Here is an 18,406-nt window from a genome sequence, read left to right on the forward strand (position 1 = left end):
AATTTCTGTGACATTGGGAAGAAAGAAACAAGCATGAAAAAACATCCGAAGAAGTCGACCAACCCGTGATTAGATCTACGTTAGCTGCTTTGATTTTTCATTTCAAAGACGCCAAATACTTCCGTCAATTTTTTAAATCCCGCAGCCGCTCGGCCCGCGACTTCTGGATCGTAAACCGAAACTGCCGAAAACCCTTCGCCCACTTCGGCAGACATGATAGGTACGTCTGTGGGGACCACGGGGTTTGGTTAATGCCCGGTGACCAGGCGAGTCGCAGGGTGTGTCACCGAGTCGAGGACGTGTTATTCGTCGGTGAAAAATACCGCCGCGTCACGAGCAAATGCGAGGCAAACGACGATAGCGTAGGAATTACGCGTCCCATCCAGCGGCTGGGTTCGGGATAGATTAGGCGAGTTCCCGGGGGAGGTTTCGAGGGTTGCAGGATCGGCGAAAAATCGGGCCGATTCGGCGGCACGTGCACTCGGCTCCCGGAGCTTTTTAATCGGGCTAATATTCCGGAAGCGAGCGTCAACGGCGCCGCATCCGGTCGACACGCGGTGGCACCGCAGCCGAGTAAGAGGAAGGAAACCGGCCTCGGTATGCGCGTGAAAGGGCGCGTGCGAGGCCAGCGAATGACTCGAGCTTACATTAACTTGATTAAAGCGCGGCGCCTCCCCGACTCTTTGCCTCTTGTATTTCAGTGACCGGGATCCGGTTCCTCGGCGGACGAAAGTTAATCACGCTCCAGGGACCCTCTCGCACTGGCTCCCGGCCTTTCCCAGAATTCCGCATTATTTCGCTGCCCGCCAAAGGTATTTCGATCGCCAACACCGGTCTCTGCTACTCTTTAGGAAGGACACCGGCACCGCCCGTAAGCGATTCATGAATGGAACGATTATTTATAGCGCGTTTTGCTACCAGCGGCAATCCTTATTTACAAACTTTCCTCTTCCGGCCGGTTGAGCTTTCGTTGATTACGTTGATCTATGTAGATGGAAGCCGCTTCAAGTTCAGTCAAGTTACCGGTGATTATCAGAATTGACTGCCAATTGGTCGAAAAAAATTTTTACTCATTTCTACCAAAGTCTTATCACGAATTCACCTCTGAAAAATAGAAATTTCAACGTTGCCTTGGATTTTTTTTTTTTGTTTCGACCTGACATTCACACACCAAATATCCGACAAGCAGTCGTTTAGTTAAAATGGATTTAGATATTTCAGTCTGAGAGTTAATTTTTCTTTCACAGTTCTTCGAAACGAGTTTTCCGTTTCCACGGAACGAGAGTTCAAAATCTGTATATACCCGTACAACACGATACTAAAAATGCTGCAGAGACGTTCAGCGTATAATTAAAACACTCCCACGTTCCGAAAGGGCCGTAAAGAGGTCAATTAGTACATCTGCAAATAACAGCATAATCTGAAAGCAAATCTGACCTCGCACCCCCGAAAACCTTATCCAGATTCTGATAATAGGGTATAAACAAAAGTTTGCTTCGGGTTCCACGCGACAATCTCTTCCCTTCTCAGAATCGATAGAGTATTTTGAAAGGCGGCACATCGCTGTTTCCGCTGCATTGTGTGTGCTTGCGGATTTCTGCACCTAGGTTACGAGGCATACGCACACGGCGGTGTTACACATACGTGACAGGGTCGCGGTGGGCGCGTATTACTCGGGATTCTCTTCCCATGCTCGACACGTTTGCCCTTACCAGACTGCCGATAAGTATGGGAAAACGCAGAGCCAGGTAAAGCGCCCTGTTATTTGCCAGGATGATCCGCTGCTCAATATCAAACAAGCCCACGTCAGCTTTTGCCCATAACTGACGCCCCGGTAATCCCAGGGTCATGATCGAGTCCACATCCTCGAAATCGATCGTCGCGCAGCGAAACTGGAATTTAAGAAATTTTTGACTCGGTTTTTTTCACGTTAGTTGTTGCGCATTCTGGGCAGGCCGATGCAAACTGTTTCGACGCCGCTTCCAATCTCGTGACGAAGCATAAAAATTCCTTCAACCTTATCGCGACGCGGGATTGTCCGCCCTCCAATTACACGAGTCTCTCGTTTTGCGAAGGTGTGCGAATTCGCGGGCGCACGCAGAGAGGTAAACTCTGCTGTGAGGGAATAACGTTCGCACGAAATTGCGAAAGCGGTGTGCGAACGAGTGATGTATCAGATCCGGACGGCTGCTGCCGCATCCGTTTTTCGAGAAGGGAATCACGCTCCGTTGACGTGAAGTGTAAAATGACGAAAAAAAAAAAAACAGTCTACAGCGTGGTATGAAAAAAAAGTCTGGAATTTTCATCCTAGTTAGATTGGCCGATAAATTCGATTCTACACGGTTATCGACAGTTCCGTTCGGTGCTTGAAAAACTTCACCGCAGCCGGTTCAGGGCGGAAGGCTTTCCGAGCTTTCGGCGAACCGCGACAAGGATCGTAGCGTCGAAGTTAATGTTTGCCAACGGAGAACAGACGCTTCGACGTCGCTGTTCGTTCCTGAGCTGCTTCAAGCCCTGGTACACAGTGGAACGGATTGTACGATATTCACAGAGACGCTCGTCGGCTGCTAGCCACCCAGGTGGATTGAGGTGTCTATAGAAGCGGGAGGCGCGGATGGGTTTGCTTTATTGTGTTAAAGCCTGCCGCCCTGTTGCATAAACGGAATGCGCAAGTGGGCCACAATCAGCCCGTAGGATTCATAATGCAGGGAAATGACCCTGGATTAAGCTCAGCTTCGCTATCCGGAGTTTGCCCGTCCGACTCTATTAAACGGACGAGGGTCGATCCGCCGAAGCCCGGGTGGTTGGTTTGCCGTTCGCCTGTTTGCGCCAAAAACTACCCAGGATCATTTCGACACTTCGAATTGCGATTGAGCGTAATCCAAGCCTCGCTCTCAACCCTTCCGATATGTGATGTATATGTGACGCCAACGGCATCCCTCGATCATACATCTGTACTCGTCAACCATTCGAGGAGCTGACTGTAGCCGCGCACTCTCCTTTGCAAAAAACTTTCAAGGGAGTTTTCGTAGCCTCAATTTCGAAATCACTACCCAGCCGGGTAGCTCGGGCTTTGAAAAATTTCAAAGACGTGGCGTTGAAACTAAAACTGAAACTGAAACTCGCGTCTCTCGTCAGTACCGCGTCACGTACAGACTTCAAGAGTAAAAGATGCACTTTGCGAATAACGTGTTCGGGTCGGGACGAAAGTTTCGACTTTGAGAAAGGCGGAAGCTAACCGTCGAGCTTTTATTCAGCCAACCTCGCGAATGCGAGGTAAGTGAGTGAATTTTGCGCGCGGAGTGATTATGCCGGGAAATGATCACGAAGGTGGTTTCATCGCATTATATAGCCTGAAACGGTTTCACGGCTGTTGAGCAGCACACGTTTGTTCAAGAATTATTTCTGGAATGTTGGTTATGGCTCGTTGATGTACCAGGACCCTCGCTCTAGCGATCCGCCCAGCCGCTTTATGATTCCGTAGCTAGCCAGCTGGCACGATAATTCGCAACTGCGCCCCGGGCTAGGCAAACAAAACGTGTTTAACCAAGAGAATCTTGATTCGAGAAAGAGGAATACTTTTACCGGCGGTAAAACGAAGAGCGCGTTCACTCTTTGGTGCAACGGACGTTTTCTCGATGGAAGAAAATATCCGAGAAATCAACTTTCCACCGAGTTCCGCTACGTGGTTACATCATTTTGTAATAACGTTTAAATTATGAACCCCTGGCGAAGACGAAGAGATCGGAACGCCGTTTCTCCGCTGCCAATTTCACCAGGAACATGTAAATTGCCGGATGACGCGGTCCTCCACGGTTCAGTCGGCACGCCGTCTTTACTCTTGTTTTTCTCCCTTCGTCAAATCGAGGCTAATTAATTTCCGCGCCGACCGCCCTCGTAAACTCAATCGAGCAAATCGATCCGCAAACATCAGAGAGCCGTCATCCCCGCTTTTGAGTTGCGGCCAAAAACGGTTAGCTGCCCGATATGTTTGTCAAACCGTTTACGCAACCTTCGGTATATGTCCCTCGCGCTCTCCTGATTCCAACAAACTTTCATCTCGAATACGATTGACGTATATGAGTGGTAATTAGAGACTCGAGCACCGGTCTCGAAATTCCCAATTCACCCGGTGTACGCAACGTACTCGATCAAACTTTCATTTGATCAAACGGTACACACTAGCGTTGACCTGCAAGTATCGAGCAAACAAATTTCTCACTTACTACTTGTGTCCTGCTTCGGCTGATTGCCAGGAGACGTCGCCCAGTTGACTTTCATTTCCTGAAACAGACATTAAGGGATGCCCGTTGTTAGTCCGGCTATTGCACGATATTTTTGATGAAATCAAGGCGTGGAAAATGAGGAAACCAACGAAAGATGAACTCCCCGTCACTTCGTCAATAGTCAAAAGCAATCAAAAGAGTGCGTCCTGCGCCCGTTGGCGCTTTAGTCTCGAACCAGGACTCCCCTGAGGTTAGCCTACGGCGTGTTAATATCTTGTGCTTGCCGAGGCGAGGTGCAAGCGCCGCGAATGTTTGCTCGAACGTACACGGCGTGGTTGGTAGACATTTTTCCGATAGATCGGCCGATAGCGGCCGGGGTGGTTTCGGCCCGCGGGTGTATCGGTATGGTTGGGAAAAATGAAGGTCGACTAAAATGCATTGCGGGATGTGGGAGGCGAAGCGATTTCGACGGGCCATTTACACTCGCGCGAAGAGTTCTCGCCGATGGAAAACCGAACAAAGAGAGATTCTTTCGAGATCTCTGAAGTCGGGACGGCTCTTTGCATCCGGTCTTTGTCTCCTTTTATCCTAAAATCAAATAACAAGAGACCCCGGCTCTCGGCTTCTCCGCAATTTCTTTCTTGCGATCGACCGGTCAACTGCGCTTTCACATTCAACGTACAACGACGATCGTGCGAATTGAACCCGAGCCATCGTCTCTCTTAAACGTGTTTGAAGTCACGCAGCAGCAGCTCGAGGATTGATTCGAGATATCGCGTTCTTTCATTTTCTCCGCACAAATTCTTTTCCGGCAAGAACGATCCGCTGCTTTACAAAAGTTTGACTGTATAATCGCGTGATGGGAAATTCTTCCGACCAGCCGTGAACCGATTGGCGAAAAATGAAGAAATTGACGAATAATCGAACTTCGTGAAATCCGAACGACAGTTTTCAATTCCTGCTGTAATTACGAGTCGGAGAACGGCTCATCGGCCCGAATGGCGTTCGGAGTTGCGAAACGAGGCGCAATATCACAGTGCAAAAGCGATCCGTGTACGAGCTTGTAACAAATCAGCTTCGCGATACGTGCCGAAGTTGAGATGCACACCGAGGACTGATTATCCGCGTAAATTTAATTACTTTGAAGTGGGTTTAATACGGTGATCGGATTTCTCTGTTCTTCCCCCGTTGTAGATCGTCTCCGAGATGCAAGCAGCAGTAGCTGCACAATGTACTGCGCTTCGACAACGCAAACAAACTCGAGAAGCGGAGCAGAACTACCGAGAGACGCGTGTCACTTTCACGAATACACCGTGAATACGAGTTGTTCCGGATGTTTACGTTTACCTTTAGGACGGGTTAGCTTCGCATATCACGTGAAATCCTTGCAATACCAATTAAAGGATTCAAGACAATTATGTTCGAACGAGATTCAATCGTGATCAAAGTAACTAGAAATATGTTGAACTAGTTGACTCGATTGGTTGTTGGCATGAAGTTTTTACTGAGAAAGTGAAGCTTTAAGGTATCGGAAAGATTGGACGTGGGAAATACGGATAGAAAACTGAAGGATGCGGTAAATGTTAGCGGAAAACATTTGGAAACCAGATGTGCGGTTGTAGATTACCTCTTGAAGCATACAGCGATGCAATACCGGATGTCTGCCATGTCTTCTGCGAGAAAAAAGCTATCGGGGCGTGAAAACGCGTACTATGGAAATAGCGAGAAGCCTGTATGCGGGAACTCGGGGTTCGAAGACGGATATTCAGACATCTTTAAGCGAAGAAGCTCGCGACACGCGCGCTCGGCACCGGGTCGAGATTAACACTGAACTCCGAGCCGCGAGGTGTAACGTCTACACAAACATTATTCCTGCCCTTCAAGAATCTGTTTACCGTCGTGATTCCGAAACTCAGGGAGAGTTACGTGGATGGTGTTTGTCACCACAGCAAATGCTACACGGACTTGAGTTTCACACGCTACGTATGTGAGTACATTCGCGGATGCTTCGGAGCGATACGTAGGTACGTAGGATTTTTGCCGCGTGCGTGAATTTGACGATCGTCGCGTTAAAAGGTCAAGTACCCGGACTTTGGCGAGTCTTTGTCGAAAACGGAAACCCTGCGATGCGAAGAGATGGAGAAACGGTGTAGCCGCGGAGTTATACGATCGTGACGATGTACTCCGAATCCTCGGTTCCGATGCTTCTTTTGATTCATTCGTTGTTGTTATAGCAGGGGAGGAATTGCGAGCCTCTGTTATATACCCCACTTTGTTTGCAAAGGCATAAAACCAGCCGGTATAGGTATTTTCGAACGCGATGCGATACCGCCTCGGGTCTCCGCTGCATCCGAACGGCACGATGCCAGCTCAAATGCCGTTATTCCAGATCAACTTATACCCGTACTACGGATATCAATTATTATTACTATTGTTATGACTATTGCTATAATCGCGACTCTGTCGCGTTTGAAAACACCGGCTGGATATAACAACTCCGTGTATAACTCACGGATGATATTTGTATATGTATATCGTGTATGAATGAACGCGTTGTTACGCCTACCCTGAAAACCACCTCCCAAAAACTTGAGGGTGCAAAAACGATAACGCGTTATTACGGTTTTCGCGATCGTATTGTGAGAGAATACATTCACAGATCGATATCTCGATAAGGAGTATAACCCATACATTTTCCATGTACAACATTTTTCCATAACGTCAAATCGTTCCACGAAATATTTAAATATCGCGAAACCCCGTCTTTTCGCAGTAAACATAAGACGTGACACTGATTTTATGCCTCGAGTCGTGAAATTTCGGGTTCGCAGAGGAACTTATCTCCGGAGAATAATAGAAACAAGACGATCAGGAGTGCACTCGGTGTTTGGTGAGAGTTTCAGTCCCGGTTGGCTTCAACCCCTCTTTTCTCGGCGAGGGCGGGGGGTGGAGGTCTTGGCTCGGAACTCGTCTACGTCGCAGGGAACGAGAGTGACGGAGATACGGAGAGACAAAGAGGCGGCGTTAGAGGCTTATATATTTATGGAGTGTCTATACGGGGTGGTGGAGGACGCGCGTACATAAATAATAGATAGGGGGGGTACAATATCTATCCATATTAATGCAGCTTGCTCGCTCGCTGCCTCCGCCTTGCAGCTTGCAAGCTCACCGCCAATGCTACTGCTGCTGCTGCTGCTGCCTACTTCGAAAGCGAAGCTACCGAATACGTTTCACGCCCGCTACCTGAAAATACATGGAGATACGAAGGGAAAGCGAGACAGCGATGGAGCAGGAGAGCGAGATGGAATCATAGATACGCGGCATTGATCCGAAGCAAACACTGGGAAGCGAAGTCAAAGTGCCATCTACGTAATTAGACGACAAATAACGCGCTCACCGCCGCCGCAGCTTCCATCTTCCCGGGTAATCAACACGTTCACCTACCTTGGATTCATCAGTAGTCAGTGCGTAGAACATATCCGACATACGCAGACGTGTCGCGTTACGAGACCGCTCGTTATTAGGCCGCTTACCGCATGGCGAGCTCGAGAGCTTTCTGTAACTTGATCTTCTTGAAAGATTCACCCCGTGACAAGGATCGAGCAGTCATACGCGATGAAGGAAATTCTTGAAAAAATTCGAATTTTCACCCGCTCCGCTACTCTGGTGAATTTTCTTTTTCGCACACGCTTGATTCAATTCCAATGAATTTATCGATGTAGATTTTTCTACAACAGGAATAAGATCCGAGTTTAAAAGAAAGCAGAGTGGTTTGTTGCAGCTTGGAAGGAAAGGCAGAAAAGAAAGCTATTACAATTCTAACGCATGAAAAAAGTATCAAGAGTAATCCTGGCATTAAAAAATGCAATAAGTAAGAGGAACAGGATAGCGGCAATTCGCGCTTCCCCTCGCCTCGGAGGTGTTGCAGAAAAAAGTCGAAAATGTAGTTGAAGCGAGTGTAATCAGCAAGTTTTAACATTTGCATAGTATCTGGTTTCGTCGTCGGTACCCACTTTTCTCTTTTCTTTCTCTTTCGACGACACAGCCGGCGGGATATAATTCGCCCTGCAGTGAGACAGGGTCGTACACGTATAGTGTTGGGTCTTCTGTTTTTAACGGCTAATGCACGCGATGCGGCAGTATTTATATATTAACCCCGGAAAGTTTCACCCGGCTGCCCGCGTCTTACCTTCCACCTATTTTCAAGTTTATACGTATACTTTGCTTAACTAAGCGAAGCATACATGCGGAGCCAGCCAGCCGTCGTAAACGCCGCGTCCTGCATCGCATGTACGGCTATAATATTATTACGCCTAATTTACCTGAGAAAATCAGGAGTGAGTATCAAAACTCGCGACATTCCCGCATCGCCTCGGCAGTCCGACGAAAAATCGCCCGTAAAGAAATTAAGCCGAACAGCATCCTCGGCCGGCTTGGTTACTTCGAGTCTCGGCCATTAAACGGCGCTACTCTCCGAAACATCGGATACTGGGCTGCGTTTAGGTGCCCACTGGTCACATCAATCGAGATAATAGGACAATAAATATCAACGATATCGCCTTGCGGCCCGGCGACTTTCCGCTGCAGCGAATGAGCCGCGTGGTCAAAAGTCCGGAAGCTTGCAATTTCTAACCGATTTACCGCGGGTATTTATCCCGCAGTAACTCAGCCTTCGCCTTGGTACGCCGAGAGAAGGAAGAAAATCACAAATTGACCCCTGTTTTCTCGTTTCTTTTTTTTTTTTTTTTTTTCGCTCTTGCCGAGACAGATTTTCCGCTCACGTTGTATAGGGTGGCCACACACCTGGAAAACGTGGAATCGTCAGGGGATTTTCAATTTGAGCATGCGAGAAAGTGAAGATATTAGTTTTTCATCGTGGGAATTAGAAATCCTTATTTCAGGTAACAAGTTTAGTTTTTTTCATCGAGAAAACAAGTTGGCTTATACTGACTGTCTTGTACCAGAAGTGGCAATATGTCAGTAAAAACCAGACATTAAGTCCTGAGAAAGCTGGACGTTTCATGGAAATTTTGTCGCCCGAAAAATTTGCGGCTACCCTGGTAGTAAGACTGTGTTGAAATTAAAAAAAGCGTTGCTGAGAAATCTTTTAACGATCCCTGAGGTATCGAAAGTTGGTAACGCGAGGCGTCGCAATTTGTCGAATCGCTTGTTGGACGAGCATGGCCGCGGCATTTTGCATTCCGCATCACGGAGAACGTCTCCGTTTCACCGGGGCGTTAAAAGGGTTGACGATACCCGATGAGAGGATCTGGTTCGGGCGGAGATCAAATTCGAGAGGGGTATCCGCAGGTCGTTGAAACCCGGTGCGGGCAACGTCGAGTCGGCGTCGCCGCGGTATTAAAAAGGTCAGACCCATCCGGCTTCTGGGTCTGTGTGTATTCAGGGCGGCGTTGCGCGGCGTGTCGGGACGAGGTGAAAGAATGTAATTACCGAGGATCAAAGTCAAGAGGCACCCGGCGACGCCGACGCCGTCTTGGAATTTAAATATCGACGTGAAGAATTCGACGTCGAATTCTCCAGCGAGGCGGGCGTCTCGAGCCTCCGTTGCAAGGATCAGCCACCGTCACACTCGACTCTCTGCATCCTGCGACGCCGCGACGCTAAGGGTGGCGGCGCAGCGACGCCTCGGCGTCCTCCGTCACAAAGAGAACCGCCGCCTTGTACGACGGTCGGGCAAAGGTGTTCTTTACTCTTCTATAATACGATACGTTGTCTCTCGTTCCTCACGTTTCGGATACGTCAACTCGCCCCACTTTCTCCCATCGTCCCTTGAAGTTGAGACACTTTTTTTCCCTCTCCCTCGCTTTGAAACGGAGAGAATCATGTGCGCTAGGTTTCAACCCTCTATCTCCTGAAACCATCTTCGACACGTGCCTGTTACGTATGAGTTTATTATACGTATATATGTATGTGTATATATATACATATGTATTTGAAACGCTTCGCCTTTAAATGTCACGCGAAACTTGTACGCTCGATACTCTCGGCGTTTCAAAAAAATGCCGGAATGAAAAATTTTTTATTTCCAATAAAACGTGCGAATTTTTCATGTTTCACAGGTGCAATCGGCACGCTCGAATTCGATCTTGAAGAGGCGTTCCAGAATTTTTCAATTCTTCAATACTCAACCCTCGATTCTCGGAATTTGTCGAGATTAACACCGACTGCCTTCGGCGTTAATTAATTCGTCCTGACAATTTTTCGGGATGCGAGTATGGCGGCGTATTTCCATTCGAAAATGAGAAGGAGCCGGTTGTTGTACAGCGAGGCGTCGAAGAAGGTGAGAAGGATCGAAATTGTAGCCAGTGTAGTGTTAAGACTGGTGTCCTTATCTCGCGGGTGTATTTTAGGTAGAAGGCCTCGGCATAACAAGTGGATTAATTAAACTCGGCAGTAATAATAAAGTGTAACGGCCCTCTGACGGGGGTTCGTTCGAGGAATAACTAACTGCGCGAGAGTGGGAGGGAGGGAGGGGGGGCGACTATCGGAGGACGTCACTTCCTTCCTCAGGCGAGCGGAAGATACCGGAGTCCCGGCCATCCGAGACACGGTTCACGTCCGCCGCGTTTACGAGCGAAAATTCATCAAATTAGGCAGAAGACCGTTCGAGGAGCACCCCGGCCGATTAATTCGACCCGCCGGATGACGCCCTTCGAAGATATCGTGTTTTTCCCGGGACGCAAAAACGCCCGCCCGCGCCCGCCTCTTAATTACGGCCCCGTTTCTCTCTCTCTCTCTTCGTAAAATTTCCGAAATTCCGTCGGAGCGAAGAAGAGAGAGCGGAAAGAGCCGCAAACTCCGAGGCCTCGGTTCTTCCCGCCTCGGAAAACCTGCCGGCCGTTTCATTGATAGACCGAGGCTACGGAGGGACGGAAATTGCTGCGAGGAACCCGGGTCACTAATTCCACGGAGGCTTGAAACAGTTCGACCATAGTTGAGACGTCAGGACTGGGCGGCGGCGCATTCTTACCCTTACATCGTCGAAGACTCAACCCGGCACCGCAGACGACGGCCCAGGAATTCCGTCCCTCCCTCTTTCCCTCTTTAAAGTCTGTACAGCTACACGGAACCGGCCTGACAGCTAGCTCGCTGCTCAAGTCCGCACATGCGATGCGATCTCGCAAAGTTCTTTTGCTGGAATTCGCTTCGTGATCCACTCTCCGATTGCGTCTCTGTTTTTCCTTTGCGCGTGGGTGTTTGTTTTATTTATTTATTTATTTATTTTTTTTTTTCGTTTTTCTTTTTCCGTCATGCCGTATGTCGATAGATGTGAGAAAACAGAATCGAATTGATGGTAAAAAGATGGAGAACTATGTACAAGCAGCGTTCTTCTTCGTTGATCGAGGCCGCGGACGATGAGCCGATACATTTGTATTTAATAATTTTTTGGTGCGATGTTTATACCGATACAAAGAGATCTGAAAAATTACATTTCGAATCATAGAATCGGTGTGAATTTTTTAAGATTTTAAAAAATGTCGCTTTCGTAATTGGTTTTGCAATTTCGTGTAAATTCCACCATTGGCTGAAGAAATTCTGTAAATATTCCCGAGACTCGTTTGTTTTGTAAGAACATCGTACCAAAGAATCAGAAAAATCTAAGGGGGTGAGGTGTACACGGGCAAATAATTTTACGTGGAATGCCCCATATATATGTATACATATATACATGAGGCGAAACTGGTTCCGCGAACTGGGACGTGTCCCCCTCCGATTCCCATCACTAAGATAAACATTTGGAAAGATGGAGGATCGACGGATGCGTGTATTCGAGTGTATCGCCTTCACCGACACTTTACACACGTTCACGGATCGAACAATGCATCAGTTAAGTACACACGCAGAACCGCACGGACTCGGGAGATACGCGCGTGTATTTATGCATATATGTATATACCTATGGTTCGAACTAATCTAAACTTTGGCAGGTTGTTACGTTCGGCTCGAGGCCACGGACCTTCCAAGTGTTTTACGCGGCGAGCATTGTTGCGGTTCGGACCGAAGAACTCGGCTCGCAAAGCTGCACAAAATATCTTTGAAAGTTTACGCTCGCTGCGCCGCGAGAAACGGTGAAAAATAGAAATACAGGGAAGCAGAGTAATAGGAGAAAAGGCAGTTGCGGTATTAAACGGGGCCGTACGACGCGGAGGAGTCTGGCTATACCGGCGTTCATGCCTCCCTCGGGAGTCCCTCTGATATCCAAGATGTGAATACTGCATATATTCCCGCAGGTTAACCGTCCGTGTGCAGTTACACGTACGTACACCTTGTACGTGTGGAGATAATTCCTGAGAATATTTTTGCCTGCTCGCAGTCCGTGACTGTATGATAATGTCCGTATTTCCAGTGGTTGACTTTAAGCGCGGAGATTGCGTCGGACGATCGATAAAGGAAACTGTTGCGTGTGTACAAGGGAGCCGGATAACCATCAATTATACGTGTGTCCAGCGTAACGGAGGCGCAGAAATGCACACAGAGAGGGATTCCTGCAGAACGGTTGCGTTCGCACACCGGATCCGCGTTTGATCCTATTTATTGATCGATATCGCTCGGAGTCCAGGCCGAGCAAGCGAGCCGCAGACCGATGCAGCGGGCCGCGTCATCAGGGTGAGAAAAGGGATAAAAACGCTGCTGGAAAATGAAGAGCAACAAAGGGAGAAAAATGAAGAGACGACGCGAGAATCCCAGGCGAGCCGATATTTCACGCTGGATTCGATAATTCCGTTGATGTTAATCCAGCGCGCGAAGCTTTATGTCCATCTACGGACGGCGCGACAGTCGTAAAACAAGATCCGTGTCCCTGTTTGTTCGACAGAAGCCGGAGTAACACGTCTGGGAGTCTTTACGGCCGCGCGTAGGTGTCGTACGAACACCGCCATTATGACACGCCTAACGCGAGTGCTGCTCGAATGTCGCATTGCACTTCCGGCTCACCCACGATCCGGTGGCAGAGGACGATCTATCCTCGTTTCGAGGATTTCCAGCCCCCGGTTAAGCCTAACGTATTCACGAGCCTCGGTGCTAATTGCGAGGGCGACGTACTCGGGGGTGAAAAAAGCTCGGGGATATCCGGTTTCAAAGCCGCCTTTTCGGACTTTGATTTTAGCCCGGATCCGCTCCTCCAATGTCCAACGTCTTTACGCTTTTTCGTTTCAGGTGCGCGGTCGTTAATGTCTCGCGACAAAAGCAGCTTCTAGCTTGCAAATTCGAAGACTAAAGAGCGCTGTTTTGCCGGCCGAGGGGGTGGCGGTTAACGGGGTTAAGAGGCGGGAGGGGTTTCTGCTCTAGCTAAAAGTCGACGGTTATTATAATAACAAGGTGATGCTAGAGCTGCTGGCCACGCGGGACGGGCGGAGAAAATTTTTATCATTCAATTTGGACGCCGCGGGAAGGGAATCGCAAATTCGCTTCTTCTTCGAGGTCAGCTCCGCGGAGCACGAAGAAGCCCGCTATCTTCTAGCCCCGTTTACCTCTGCTACCCGTAGTTAAGAAACGCCTCCTGGGGTTAGATACCCCGGCTTCTCTTTTGTGCCAGGAACAAAGAACTCTCGAGCGACGCGAGAGCCAAGTCTTTCAATTCTCACAGGCATAAGGTAATATCGCGAAAAAAAGAAAAAAAAACGAAAAGGAGGAATCGCAAGTCTCCCTTCGCTACGCCGATCGAGATCAACGCCGACTGATCTCGGCCTCAGCTCGCGTATATTTCCCCCCGCATGATTATATTCAAACCTAATTTATAGTCGAACAGGTTGTACGCTCGCCTTGAGAACCGAATCCGCGGGGCTAAGCCTGCTTTTAGCTTCTCTGCTCGTTTCGTTTTGCTTTCATTTTTTCTTTTATTTCTCTCTCTTTCTCTCTCTCTCTCTCTCTCTCTCTCTGTGTTATTTATACGTATGCATGCATTTATTCTTTTGCCTTAACACCGCCCCGCAGCCACGTGGCGGGAAGGGGGAGGGGAAGAACCGCGGGGGTGAGACGCGTGTGCGAGGTTCGCGAGGTGTACCCCATATGGAAAATTTACATGGTAAAGCCGACGCCGTTGGAAAAAAGCAAAGGAGCACCTGGACAGACTTGCATGAAACTTTAAACCGATGTTTTACAAAGGGGCTTTTTGTTCGGGCTGTTTTATTGAGCAGCAACGAATATTCCCGTCAATCTCGTTTTCACGTTCCGCATGCTTGTGTAACACCCCGCTGTATATTATATTCAACACACCTATGCGAAGGGAGAAAAGGCGAGTCCGGGGATTTTTAACCATTTTTCATCAAACTTTCCGTATATACGAGCAAATCCGATACCCCGGTGAAAAATCTCGCCAAAATATCCACGCCCCTGAAAGTTTGGCAAAGCTTCAAAGCTGCATCGAGTCTCTTCGATTCGATGCTTGCAGACCGCAATCTAGCCTTCGAAATTCCGATTGATCACCGATCGACATCGCGGTGAATCATTCGTCGATCTTCTTCTACTCCGGAGTCCTCGTCCCGCGACATATCTCCACCCCACCCCCTCTGCAACCCCCCCCCCCCCCCCCTCCAGGTTTCCCGACGCGTGCACGTATTCCTGTCAACCGTCTCCGGGAGTCGCGGGATAACGTGAGAGTTTCCACCAACTATCCGAGTCGGGAATACCACGCGGTTTCTCCGCTACATTCGAGCCGTCAGCTGTCCGCCTTACGTGCGAAACCCACGCGAAGATTTCGACAGATCGCGAGGCTGTGACTGACGTGCCTTAACAACCCGTCCCCCCCCCCTCCCCCCTCGAGGGGAAGGATCGCAAGCTCCCTGCGGGATCAGGACGAGCTCGCCACGCGGTTTTACAGCGCGTCTGCTGCCCGATGGGCAGATGCGGCGGCCGCGGTGGCGTCCACTCGTAAAACTAATAAGAATGCCGCCACGGAGAAAAATCTCGTATTCCGATCGTAAACGGGAAATATGCGCCGGCCACCCTTCGCCTTCCTTCGGATGGTCAGCCACACGGGGACCCAGGTGAACCGAAATCCTTCGACGGCAAGGGGGGGGGGGGGGGGAAGTCCCCGGTATTTACGTCACACGCCTGTAACGCATATTTATTCACCCTCGCCCCCAAAAACGGATTATATACCTCCCGTTCCTCCTCTCGAGGCACGGATGCATTATTTAGAAGGACGGGACGATTGCTCGTCAGATTTTTCTGCAAACAAGATTTCTTTCGGACTTTAGTTTGCCGATTCGTTGTACAATTATTTAAACTGGATCATTCCTTGATTCGAAGTTTACTTTCAAAAGTGATCGAAGCGACACCTCAACCTCCTGTTGTATGAATTATGAAGGTAATAGAATAAAAATTTTACATTTACTCAAATACTTTGACAGCTTGCACTTACCATAGATAACAAAAAAATAAATAAATAAATAAAAATACGTTCCGTTACACGAAAAAGTGTACGATTAGTATTCAAAGTTTGTTTAAAAAAAAAAAAACCAAATCTTCAAACATACCGAAACAAAAAAATTAGAAACCTTAGCACCCTAATATGACTTTGAAAGCTAGGCTAGCGAGTGAATCAGTATTTGGCTAACCTCATCAATTCAATTTCCGAAGAAAAGAATACTTGGACAAAAACGTATATTACAATGAGAATATAAGAAAAATTCGATCCCCTGTGGACTGATTTCGCACGATACGAAGTTAGTAAAGCTACAAGTGCGAGTAAATGTACCTAATCGTAAGATACAGATGCCTACTGAAGCAAGCGTGCATGTATCGGTTAGGTATGCATTAATACAATATACAAGCTGCAGGTAGAAGGACGGAAGGCAAGGCGCGGGGAAGGAACACACGTTCTGATAATTTTATGCTACTTTATGGAAGATTCTGGTACATAAATTCGAGGCAGAGGTCGGCGGAGCGTCGGAATAACGGAAGGACGCGAAAGGACGCGGGGACGAAGGGACGGAATTACGAGCATCGCTTGCATTATTACTTCGAGCCACGTACGTGAGAGTTTTACACGAGGAATTCTGATCTTGGAATCTTACCGCCTAACCGCCGTTACCGCGCCGTTTTTTCCGCATGCGAAACTTCGTAGAAAGCCGCAATGCTCACCTGCCGCTCTCCGCTGCACCGGAAACCTACACTTTTCACACCGGCATATTTTCACCTAGCTGAATTCACGGTGGACCCGTGAATTTTCGTGCTTCCGATGCGACGCGGTTCGATTTTCACCGTTGCGCCCCATTTTCGGTATTGCATGTTTCGACATTGCTCGGTAATAAATCATAGAAAATAACACACGGAGCACAATTTTATTACTCATTCTTCATCAATCACCTCGTAGTTCTGCTCCTGGAAATCCGTGGTTTTCTGTCAATTAACGTCTGCCAATTTTTAACACAGTACTACAAAATGCTGTAGGCTGGTACGCGGAATTCGATCTGTTTGGAATATCAAGTGTCAAACATTCGATCGTTGGAAACTGAAATGGAAATGTATCGTATTTTCTGTCAATATTACCGATTCACCTGACCAGAAATATTTGTATATTCTTCGAAGCATATTCCAAACTCAACCAAAGATTCGGTACGACGTGTCAGCTGATTTAGAAAGTTCCTATGTATAATATACATAGATCAAGATCATGCAGCACAGCTGCAGAGACAATTGACAAGTCGAGCTTGAAACAAGGAGCTTGACTCTTCGAATAGTTCGATAAAAGTAAGGAAAAAAATGTCATACATTATAAATATTTTTCCTCGGCATTATTCATAATTCATTAAATTTTTTCGCCAGTCCTTTTCACGGAATTACGATTGGTCCACCTTGGAGGCTGCGCGGGCGGGCGGCCGCGCGATATTGGCCAGGCTTGCAGGAGACACCGAAAGCTCGGTGGTTCGCGATTGGCGGGGGGCGGAGCCAGTCAAAGCTCTTGCGAAAGCTCTTTCGCGGCCTCCGCACCCCCCCCCCCCCTACACCCCCTCTTCACCCCCGTACGCCCCCCTTTGTCGCCCGTTCGTGTTTTCCCCGTTTTCACCCTCTCCCGCCCCGGGGAGGAAGCTTCGCCTCGCCCGATGCCGATATCATATTCGGGTAGCAGCGAGACTGTATCCTTCTTCCGATATAAAAACAACAATCGGCGATGCGACGATGACGAATAAACAAAGGGGCGAATTCGTGAATGAATAAATTGCGGGAACGAAATCACGCGTGGACGAACGCGATGGATTTTTGAAAAAAAAAACAAAAAAAAAAAAAAAAAACTCGAAGAGAAAGAAAAAAAAAAGAAACTGCCGCGGGTCGTCTCGTTCCAATTTTTCACCCTTCGAATAATTACAATCGATGCGATTCGACGCCGCACGATGCCTGCGGATTCTCGGCTCCTCTCAGGGGACGTTTGCAAGTTGTTGTGGAACTGGCTTAGAGTTTGCGGCGACGAAGCCGTCGAAACTTTGCCCGTCGTTGAGCTCGCGGCGGCGAGGCGACGGTAAATTATTCACGATTCTGATTAATTTAGGAATACTTTGCGGGCGTTGGATGATAAAATTTGACTCCGGGGAGACGCGTGGCACGTTTGCCCGTTGGCCGCGAATATAGCCTAGCTTTCCCGCTGCTAATATATTTATTAAAAATCCTTCTACACTCCCTCGTCCCCGCCACATTTCACACGTGGCGTGTAAAATCCCGGCTTACAGCGTGGACGTAAAGACGCTCAAGAGCCTCGGTGCTTCGTTAATTAATCTTGTTCGCTCGCGAACTCTGCGGTGTATTCTACACGTTGCCCTCCCCCCCCCCCCCCCCCCCTCCTCCGCCCTTAACCCACGAGCAGACCTTGCTGTCCGACCGCTTGTTGTGTGAGTCGAAAATTCACGTAGTAGCAGGTGAAATTTCGAAGATCTCTCCAAGCCACGTCTGAAAATAAAGGGACGACGAACGAAACTAAGAGAACGGATCTGCCAGTCTTCGCCCCATATTCGATTCCTGCCCGGAAGCGACTTATGTCGGTTTGACCCGATTTTGTTCCGTTTGCGTCCGTGATATCCTTCGGGATATGCAGCGATAAGTCTGGGCCGTCTGTTCCTGGCATTATTCCTGAAGGATACGAGCTGGGAGTTGGGGATGAGAAACAAGAGGTCGCTACAGCGTAGCGGGTGCGTAGCTTGCAGCGATTCGTTGTATATTTATCG

At 48.5% G+C, this 18,406-nt stretch overlaps 1 protein-coding gene across 4 annotated transcripts in view; it reads right to left on the reverse strand.

Annotated features, from left to right (window-relative positions):
* LOC107224420 (nucleolysin TIAR) overlaps positions 1–18,406 on the reverse strand; it is a 310,510-nt gene that overhangs the window by 151,309 nt on the left and 140,795 nt on the right. For all 4 annotated transcript variants that reach the window (XM_046744107.1, XM_046744102.1, XM_046744103.1 and 1 more), the window contains one exon: positions 4,227–4,284. In XM_046744107.1, the coding sequence (XP_046600063.1) occupies positions 4,227–4,281 (55 nt within the window). In that variant the 5' untranslated portion in view covers positions 4,282–4,284. The remainder of the gene's footprint in view (positions 1–4,226; positions 4,285–18,406) is intronic.

This window comes from Neodiprion lecontei, chromosome 6 (assembly GCF_021901455.1).
Source record: "Neodiprion lecontei isolate iyNeoLeco1 chromosome 6, iyNeoLeco1.1, whole genome shotgun sequence".
NCBI lineage: Eukaryota > Metazoa > Arthropoda > Insecta > Hymenoptera > Diprionidae > Neodiprion > Neodiprion lecontei.